This window comes from Eucalyptus grandis, chromosome 7, assembly GCF_016545825.1.
Source record: "Eucalyptus grandis isolate ANBG69807.140 chromosome 7, ASM1654582v1, whole genome shotgun sequence".
NCBI classification, from domain to species: domain Eukaryota; kingdom Viridiplantae; phylum Streptophyta; class Magnoliopsida; order Myrtales; family Myrtaceae; genus Eucalyptus; species Eucalyptus grandis.
The window spans coordinates 59,863,742-59,874,179 of NC_052618.1; the positions used below are offsets into that span (position 1 = coordinate 59,863,742).

The following is a 10,438-nucleotide window of genomic DNA, read 5'->3' on the forward strand; positions in this document are numbered from 1 at the left end:
CAGGAAATTCATTTCCCAATGACGTGTGACTCGCGAAGAAGGGGAATTTTCCATCCTTTCCTCCGTAGATTCCACTTGCGGAGAGAATCGTTGCTTAAAGAACAAGGAGGAGAAGCAGTCCAAGAAAGGAGGGAACATTTAGCAATGTCCATGTCAAGAAACAATCTTGGAAAGAGCCAAAGAGGTTTGGTGTCAAAATCCCGTTTTGCCGCAAAATCCACGCACCAATCACCACACTTCGCCCTAACGATTCTCGGTTGCCATAAAGCTACCCACTAGGAACTCAAATTTCATTGCACGTTTTCATCATTGTGTTTGAAGCGGAAATAAACCTTTGCTTGCTCGAGTCGGATTAAGTCGCTCATTGTTGTGTTGGTCACTTTTCGTCCGAGACCCAATCATAAGCTGCTGCCTCTTTTCCTCCCCACCTTTTGCCTTTTCGTACGTCAAATTTGTGAAGGAATCGACACATTCCTTCAATCCTTTGCAAAAGCAATGATGGAACATTCGGCCATCGGACCACCTAAGCCGAGAAAGAGACCGAACCTAGGCTTCCAACGCTCCATCAAACTTGGAATTTACTCCTGCGATGTGGGATAGGAGGTCAACCGATCACTTCAGACTAATCGGGGAGCTGAACAAAGACCCTAAAGTAGCGCGTAATAAACAACGGAAATATACGTCAGGGCGTACGACAGCAAGGTCGCTATCCCCTATAACCGAAATTATTCTATTGCTCACGAATGACTCGTGCAAAGGCAAATGTGTCCAGAGGAAGACACATGGCATTCCGTATACGATGGGATGACACAGCAGGCAAAGCCGGCTGACAGGCTGCCGTCTGGTGTTTGTTAATAAGGGAATAACAACAGACCCTCCTTTAATGATTCTTTTCTAATACCCCCAAATATGGTTTTTCTAAAATATTTGGGCCCAGTAAGGCAAACCAGCAAGGGCACTATATAGTCCACAAAAATCAGGTACAGACTAGAGATTGCAGGCACTATTGCTCTTTCCCCTGGCCCGCACACAGTATTGGGGTTCCCCTTCATTGCAGGCCTCGGCTCAATTTGGATTAATAGGCCCCTCAGCCAACACTTCAGTCCAAGCCCACCATCCGCTACAAGCTTCACTCGACTGATCTCGGCAGTGTTAGGTTCTCCTGGGGCGGACTTGTAGAGAAGTCACTCCAGACAATGAAAGGGATCTCTGGGCGAGTAAATATTACACTACCCATTGCAAATCACAGGATCTATGGCAATGTAAATAAACTTCCAGGCTTAATAAATACTTCACATATCTAAGTTTTCACTGTTTTGTGCAGTCTTGTCATTATGTTACAGCGACGGGGCATTCATCACGCGACCATTTTTCTTCGCTCGGCTGAAAGAGAGGATACTTTGAAGTGCACACAAGCATACCAGCGCAGCTAAACCATGCCATCAGACGCTCCATTATGCCAATATTAACCATTTGATTCCATGTGGTCATATCATGGAAACATTCCCTGGAGAAACTCATCAAAATTCTCATCATCTTCATCGTCATCTTTATGCTTGCCCCCGGAACTTGAAGCCTTTTTCCCTGCACAAAAAGCAAAAAAAAAACAGAGCAATTATAGAGAAGGCACCATAGAAAAGGCACATCTCTATAGTATGTGGATCTAACATTAAGTTGTCCATTTCCATGGACATACTGTGGGCCTAAATTAAGGAAAATGCTACACAATACGGCAATTGAGTTTATGAGCCTGTTGAGTGCAATCAGCAGAGCACTAAAATTTTTCTTTGCAAATGTCACCTCCATTTTCAATGAACAGGGAGTAATTAAAGGGGGAAATAAAAATGAGTACCGTATATGTTCTGTGATGCACATTAAGCATTAGGCTTTTTTTTTTTTTTTTTTTTTTTTTTTTTTAGGGGGAGGAGGGGAGTAAGGACAAGGGAAAACCTTTTCTTGTGCCCGCTCCTCCATTTTCAATGAACAGGGAGTAATTAAAAGAAAAAAAAGAGTAACATATATGTTCTGTGATGCACATTAAGCATTAGGTTTGTGTTTTGGGGGGGGGTGTTAAGGACAAGGGGAAAACCTTTTCTTGTGCTCGCTTCTCTCTCTTTATATTCAGAGTCTGTATCATCATCAATCCCAGATTGATCCCTGAAAGGCAATGTATGATTCTATTATGCTCTAAGCAAAAATATACGGGTATAACATCAATCAGCTCATTATAGCAAAGCTTGACCTCTTTCTTTTGCTTTCACAATTCGCCAGCTTCACCAATTTCTCCTTCTCTTTCCTGTCCATTAACTCTTTCTCTTTTCTCTTCTTGTAATGAAGCTTATCAGCACATCTATTATCAGCAACAACAAAAGCATGTTTTGCAAGTGAATATGTATAGAGGAATATTCTGATCTAAGTTTTTCACCACATCCAGACTCCCAACATGGTTAATGAAGAACAGCGTTGACAAGAAGAAAGTCTCTGAAAACAAGCAAGAAGTCATATAGGCATGATTTTCCAGTCAAAACAGCAGCACATGCACTTAGACCACACTCACGTTTCAGGTCATGGAAGAGTTCCAAGAATGAACGGTCCAATTCACTCTCCTAATAGTACAAATTTAGATAAACAATGAGGTACAAAAGCAAGCACTGACATTTGTTGCAGCCATCATCAGCACATTTTACAAAACATTAACATAGCAATTTGTGAATCAAGTAAAACTCAAGAATGTTGAGGAGATAAAACAGTAATTCCACTGACCTCTCACAAGTTACCAATTTTACCAAGGCTTGTTTGTTTTCCCCCGCTTCAAAATAAGAGAAGTTTACCTGCCATGTAACATCAAAAAATCTGACTATAAGAGATTCTACCACAAGTTGCACAAAGTCAGAATTCTAATACCATGAGCAAAAGTCTGATGAGAAAATCCAGTCAGAAAGTTCGAAAGTTAAAATGAAGAGGAGAATGAATTATCATTCTGCATCATCTTGACTGAGTGATGCTGTAACTTGTTGAATACTGGAGAAATCAACAGGCCGAAGGAATGGCTCAAGAATCAGGACAAGTTCCTAAAGCTGATTGCTAAGAATGTAGTCTGACATATTGTAAATAAGCATATGAATATTTGCACAATTCAGCAAGTTCAATTTATTATGGTCATCAGCCTAAAAAATGAATGAAAAACTGGGTGTATGTTATGGCTGGGATGCCAATGGAATCACGTGTCAAACCTAGACGCGCAACGATGGGAGGAAACAACGCATGCTTGTGAATAGTGCATATGAAGAAAGCACAAGCAATCATGTCTCAGAACTAATAGCAATACCTAAATAGTTCCTTCACAATCTACACATTGTTCATTTCACTTCAGTTTGGAAAAGAGGATGCACAACAAAGGCTGGGATAAAAAACAATGTTCTACAGTGTAATATTTGTTGTTTAGGGGAGGAGAGAAAATGGACTGAAGGGAAATTGAGTTTGAATATAAGATCTCTGCAGATTACAAGTAAAGACCAGAATAAAATATAGCAGATCTACTTCTCATTTATCCATCTTTATGGCATCCTCATACACATGTTATTACTGCATTAACCTTGGTTCCTCCTAAAAGCCTTTCATCATGTCATATTTTCTCCAATTTTCACAGTTAGTTCCCCCATATTCAAGATCAAACTGCTTATTTCTCCCCTTTCCTCTTCTCCCAAAAAAATCATCAAGGAGGTTAGCACCAAGATCAATCAGGAAAACTAGCAAAAAACACTTGCCTCATAGCTTGCAAGGCCATCTGTCCCGTCACAATGTTTGTTACCACATATGAACTGCCCTGGCAGAAGAGGATGTCAAGAGTCTGCTATCCAACTATAAATGATATCTTTACTCACTAACTAAGATGACAAAACATGGCTCTATAACTTTCAGCCCAGTGGGAGGCAAATTCAGCATTTTCCTGACAAACATTCTTTTGATGCAAACTCTCTTTGTGTGGATGCAATAACCCTTTTCATGTGAACAAAATAAACAAAGAGACACAAGAAGCGTGATAGGGAAACACATCAAAACATTCTTGAGCAAGCCATTATTGGACCCTTCGATGAAAGTGACAGCAAAATATAACGTAGAACAAAGAACAAAAAAATTTCCTATATGAAAGATCAATTACAAAGACATCCACCAAACTCGCAAAATATTGTCATGTTACTTTCCTAACACTGGCATGCTGGAACTTTACCACTGCATAAGACATTTTGCATCAGATGGTCTTAATATTATACTCTATAAGAAACCTACTCTCCAAGTTTACCTACTCGACATAAGGCATTTGTATATGTCATCACAATATACAAGGTAACACTTCATACAAATGTATCGTATGTCGACATGGTAAATCCCTCCAGATTAACAACGATTTATGCTAAAAGCATTGCCCACTGGACAGCCATTTTAAGTTAAGAGCTTTAGCAAAAATGCAAGCACTAATCAAGATCACAGAAAGATATAAAGTTGTACCACACTAATCAAGATGAAAAGAATATGTACCCTTCCCAGATATGACTTCTTTCTCTGTCCTCCATCTTAGACCAATCTATTGAGAACAAAAAAGTAGATGTCAGATATAATGGAGACAAAGGGGAGAAGAAAAGGGGAATGAAAGGTTAAGACGCAGAGATAAATGCTTCTTTTATGGCTAAAGCTGCTTAAACAAGATTACTGACAAGCATCCCATTTTTCCTATGTCCTAAATTCCTACTAGCAACTTTTAGTAAATGGTGTTTAGTGCATACCCAGCCAACTGGAGCATCACATGGCTTGAAACAGAAATTATTTTAACTGAATCAAGTTTCCAGCAACTAAAGTCATCAATTGACTTTCGTCTTTCATGGGAATTAGTAGGTTTGTCAAGAAGTAACATGTGAGATCAGAAATGTTGATCCACCCACAAGGAGATAACAGATGAAGAGGCTAAATCCAATAAACTGATCAAACAATCATAAAGAGACAGCGTTAACCAGAATATGCTCTTACACAACCATGGCAAACATCAGTAAAAGAGAACTTGCTAGAGATCGTGGTAAAAAAGCCAAAGAACTATTTGTCCAGATCCTTTAGAGACTCAAGCTTTCTAGAAAGGGCAACAGTATTCAAACTGGGCATGCATAGCTGCAAAATCATTGAAAGCACCAGCATTGTTTTACAAATATGTAAGCATCGGTTCACCTTGCCACTTTTGTACTTCGTCATATCAGCTATGCAGTATCTACAAACCTGTTAAGGGAGGAACACATGATAGCAGTGTAAAGTACCATAAAAGTGGCGAACATCAATCAGAGTACCTTATCAATTTTCCCATCTAGACAAAGTCGATGCAATGTCACTGAATTACGAACTAAAAGGAAAATTGCAATAATGTCAACAATGATGCACAGAAAAGACAGTTTACCTTACGAATCAACAGACTATGAACATGAAGTTTTGAAAGCATGGAAGTGTCAACAGAAACTTGTATATATCCACCAGTGATGACATGACTACTGAAGATCATACATGGCCTGAATAGCAATTGGCAGCAAAAATTCTCTCCGATGTGGGCAGATGTGGAGCTATTATGGAAAAGCCTGCCATTTCTACCATCCCAGCCCACTTTAAGAGGCTATTTCTATGCTTCTTGGGCATCCATCCCACACACTTCACTTCATCTTCTGACCTCATACACCTTATTCAACACGCCATAGCCCAAGCAAAAAGCAAGAGCATAAGCCACCAAACAGGATCAAAATCACTAAATCAAGTGTCCTTATCGTTTTAGGTTTTTAAGCCGCTAAAGGAAAAGTCCATTTGGCAGTATTCATCATCAATCCTTCCTCTTCAAAAACAGACATAAGCTGCCGAAAACATTCATCCACGGATGCTACACTGACCTATGACATGCTCCCATAGAAAAATATACATTACATCTCCAAATATACCCCACTCTGCACGATTCTCACCAGAGTCAATGTAAGCTTTGACACACGAGGTGAGAATACTTTAACAAGGCACATCCGTGGTCATGACAACTGCCTAACCAGCATAAGTATTGATCAACTCAACATATGAAAGATGAAAAAATCACACAAGGGAAAAAGTAATTGTCAATTTCAGAGTATAAGAAATCTCACATTGACAACCCTGTTTCATGACCATAATAAAACTTGCAGAAGACATCCATCTTCAAAGTGTCTTCCATATTCATAATCGAAAACATGATTTTCGAAAGACACCGACCAGTAACAACATAATAGCAAGCAGAGGACCGAGATGTAATAAACCGGCACACAAGTTGCATGAAGAGTATGGGCAAGAAAACTGGATTTCACATTAGAAATGAATAGAATAGTCTCCTAAGTATGTGACAGTTAAAACTAGACAGGATACTCTTTGAAAAGCTTGTCATAGTAACGCTTCACCAGCCTTTGCTCCCAAGATGAATCCATATCATCTTCCTCCGTTCGTATAAACCTAGATCAATCAATTAATAAAAGAATTAAAATAGATTTTTAAGTAAGTCTAACCTTAATAAAGAGCACTGAAATTAAAAATGCACACACTGAAGTGCAAAAGAGGAAAATGTCAAAGATAGATGAAAAGACCATCCGTATAAACCAGGCAAACTCCCAATCAATAGCTCAAGATTCATAGCAAACAATTAAAAGCTACCAAAAGGAAGAACCAGTTGCAGTGCAGACCATCCCTTCATTCAGTCTAACCAACATGAGCATAACATTATTACACAAAACCATAAACTAGAGATCAGTTGCATATTTATTCACTATTACCAGGATTTACAGAAATAATACCATGAGTTTGTGAACATCAGTATACATAAAATCCAACAAAAAAAAAAGGGAAAGAAAGGAGAAAAACAGTTGACTTTTACACTAGAAGCTAGCAGCAGGTATGTTCTGTGTAGCCTCTAATTTACAGATGAGGAAACTGGAATTTAAAAATCACGGGTCATGGATGCATCTTCACAGAGAAGGAACGCCATGCCACGCATTGATGCATTTCACTTTAATCATATGCACTCTCTCTTAAGTCATAGTTATCAATAAATGTATAACATTAGTGCTTCAGAACAAAATAAGTACGACTAGCACAAATAGCTATATTGCGTACACAAAATACTATGAGAACGTATAGGGACACAAGATGAAAATACCTGTAGCCTTCTCGTAAAGTATCTTGATCAGTTTTAACGGGCAAATTAGCTTGCACAGATCTTTCTTTGCCATAGAAATTAACTGCAAAACCAGTAAGATGGTAAACTGAGAGTTGCCTACAAAGATACGCCGAGCATACCTCCATAATTGGTACACTCGAATATGATGAACACCCGCGTTACCATAAGAATTAACATCACTAGAAACACAGACTTAAGATGAACTCTACTCATAAGATTTAATATGTAAGGATAATTGTAGACAACTTCTCCATCACAAAAAAATTATCATTCTTTATCCATTTACTATAGGACACCATGAACCTGCAAATAAGAGGCTCGATATTTGCACTCTTTCTTGGCATCCGACTTCCGCAGACAATTAAGTCCCACTTAACAAAATCGTTACCCAGACTAGAACGAAATCAATATCAGAAGATTCATCCCCTGTCGCCGCGATTCCATCGGCAATGGAGACGAGAATATGAGGACGACTGTAGCCCCCATCCGTCTAATTGGAGGGGACTGTTCATCATCCTATCCATATAGGACCACGGGATAACCACACATAAATAGCTCATAATGTGCATCCTTCCATGTAGTCCAACGCCAGGAGTAAAAACGTAGGGCTGACCCAATCGAGGGGGGACATTCCAGACAAGAAAGGAACCGCGTACCGTAATCGCGGACGAACTTCTTGTGCCGATCGTACGCGTTGAGACCCCTGATATGAGCTTGATATTGCCTGGAAACCAAAAAAAAAAAAAAAAAAAAATTTGAATCGAAAACCACATTGGAGGAAGGCAGAAAATTGTCGGAAAGCATACTGCTTTCTCTCTTCTCGGTCGAATATCTGCGACTTGAGAGAGCCCAAAGACGACATCTTGTTCTCCTTGCTCTCTTCGGATGAAGAGGGACAAGAACCCCCCCGCCCTCGTCTGTCGGGTTTCTCGGTCGCTCCGATTCTCGCTTGCTCGCGGCGATTGGCGAAAGGCACCGTCGCGAGAGGAACGCTTCGAAGTTTTACCGAACCTAACCCGACCCGGGACTGAAACGTCGCCGTTGCCGTGTGGCCTTGCCTTTTTCCCCATGAAGATTATGTTTGGCATAATCAATTATGCAAATAGCCCATCGACTTTGGGTGCCTGAACTTTTAATTTAATTAATGTAATCCTTAAACTTTATATCAATGTGCAATGTTATTTCCAAGCTTTTGATTTGTTTAATATGATATTTGAATTTTGGATAAATATTTAATTTAGTCTCTAAACTATACGTTAGAATCCAACATTATCTTTTCATTAATTTAAATTAGCGAAGTTAACTAATTGGCTTCCAATCCACTAAGTTTGATCAGTGGAAAAATAAATAACGCTACACATCGATTATTTATGTTAGACACTCATCTCAAACTAGGATATAATAATTCACGTTTTTATAAAATATGCATAAATCATTTTTTTCAAATCAAAATCCATGTCATCATATAACATGGAAATTGTACAAATAAAAAGCATTATTATAATGTGCTAATTTGACTCGTATATCTCATGTGAATAATCCACAAGTAGACTTATTAAATGGGTCAGTCGAGTTGGGTTTGGGCCAACTTATATATAGTCTTAACCCATCTAACTTGTTTATGACTCATTTATCATAATACAAATTTATCGATCTATACACGACCTAACCTATTTAACTAAATTTAGGAAAACTTATTTCTTATGATTTTTTTTTTTAAATTGTATTGCTAAAACACTTTTATGTAGTATGAATAGTAGACAATTTTTATAATTTTGTCAAAAAAATTGAGGCTCTATTTTAAAAAAAATAAAGAAATCATTTTCTAGGAAAATAACAATATGTTATGGTGTTGTATGAAATTTGAAAATAAATTAGAAAATATTTTTCAATATTTAGTATGAAAAGTTTGATTTAATTTTCCTTTGTGCACTACTTTTTAATATCTTTATTATTTTTCAAAAATTGAATTATTTAGTATTTTTCTAAAAAAATTGATTTTTTTCTTCTTCAACTACTCGCCAACTGTGCTGATAACTAGTGACTAGCCACAAACAAGCTCAAGCTTCACCATAGATCAAAGACACTCGAGTCTCACCAAATGTTAGTGAGCTCAAGCCTCATCAGCGCTAGACCACAACGAGCTCTTCCCTTGCTTGGCCGATCACTAGGCATTACCGTGGTTGACCACTAGCGAGGAAGATGGAAGATGGAAGATGGAAGAAGAATAAAGGAAGAAGGAAAAAAAAAAAAATTATAATTATAATTATAATTTTGATTTTTTTAATTTTTTTTATAAGGTCGATGGGGAGGGAGAGTGGAGAGGGCATGAGTCTAGTGGGTTGGAAATTGTTTGAAACTCAACTTACTTAGACCTGTTTATTAATGTCTTCAAATTTAAAATCCATTTAAGGTAGGCCATTCAAAATTAAGGTGATCCATATGTAACTCATTTATGTTTGAAATGGATCATATATGGATTTAAGATCCATTTTCATAGGTCTATCCACGATTAACTTTTTTTTATTTGTCCTCTATTTAAACATATTGGACTGGAAATCAAATTAACAATTCCGTTATATTGAACTAACAAAAAGATAATATCAAATATTTTATGTATCCGAGACTAAATTGAATATTTACAAAAAAATGTAAGGATAACATTGAATAAATTAAAAACTTAAAAATGATATTATAAGTCGGGGCTAAAATTCAGAGATCATTTTTGTCATTCTTCCTTTTTATTTTCCCAGAAAATGGTAGATCATCGCCACAAATTACCTCCAAATGACCAAAAAGAAACTCCCATCTCCTCCAGCTCTTCTCTTTCCCCAACCGCCGACGATCCCGCCGTCCCCCGCACATGGGCGAAACAATTAAAAATACCCTTTTTTATAAATATCTCGTGCTTCTGCTTCCCTTCTCTGCGATTTTTTAACAGGGAAAAATTGAGTCAATGATGGGGGTGGTTGCTCCGCGTTTTCTTTGGCAAACGTCATTTCAGTGGTTAGCTGATTTAGACGGGATGCAAAAGGCAAGGAGAGAGCGATGATGATTGGTAGGGATGTCTTAACGTCAGATCTCGCCAGTTCCTCTCGTTGCCGTTTGATCTGTCGGTGGAGGCTTCGGTCGTGGAAATACCAATTACCCTTCCAGAGCAGCTGCTGCTCTGTCGCTTTCGTCGCTCCCAAGCAATTTCCTTCCCCTTCCCCCTTTTGC

General features: G+C 38.3%; 1 protein-coding gene across 1 annotated transcript; it reads right to left on the reverse strand.

Annotated features, from left to right (window-relative positions):
• Positions 1–876: 876 nt before the first annotated feature.
• LOC104454654 (protein FRA10AC1) lies at positions 877–8,200 on the reverse strand. Its single transcript, XM_010069567.3, has 11 exons — positions 8,026–8,200; positions 7,876–7,943; positions 7,199–7,280; positions 6,415–6,498; positions 5,218–5,257; positions 4,540–4,585; positions 3,768–3,826; positions 2,764–2,831; positions 2,243–2,350; positions 2,090–2,157; positions 877–1,584 (listed from the first exon to the last, which is right to left on the reverse strand). The coding sequence occupies exons 1-11, from the start codon at positions 8,079–8,081 to the stop codon at positions 1,493–1,495; spliced, it is 771 nt and encodes a 256-aa protein (XP_010067869.2). The 5' UTR covers positions 8,082–8,200; the 3' UTR covers positions 877–1,492.
• Between the last annotated feature and the right edge of the window lie 2,238 nt (positions 8,201–10,438).

What these genes read in the sequence shown, in the direction of transcription:
- LOC104454654 (XM_010069567.3), bottom strand. Translation starts at nt 8,081, where the DNA reads ATGTCGTCTTTGGGCTCTCTCAAGTCGCAGATATTCGACCGAGAAGAG. An exon ending in GACCGAGAAGAGAGAAAGCA is followed by an intron (nt 7,944 to 8,025) that starts GTATGCTTTCCG and finishes TTTGGTTTCCAG; the next exon opens with GCAATATCAAGCTCATATCA. An exon ending in ACTTTACGAGAAGGCTACAG is followed by an intron (nt 6,499 to 7,198) that starts GTATTTTCATCT and finishes TGATTGATCTAG; the next exon opens with GTTTATACGAACGGAGGAAG.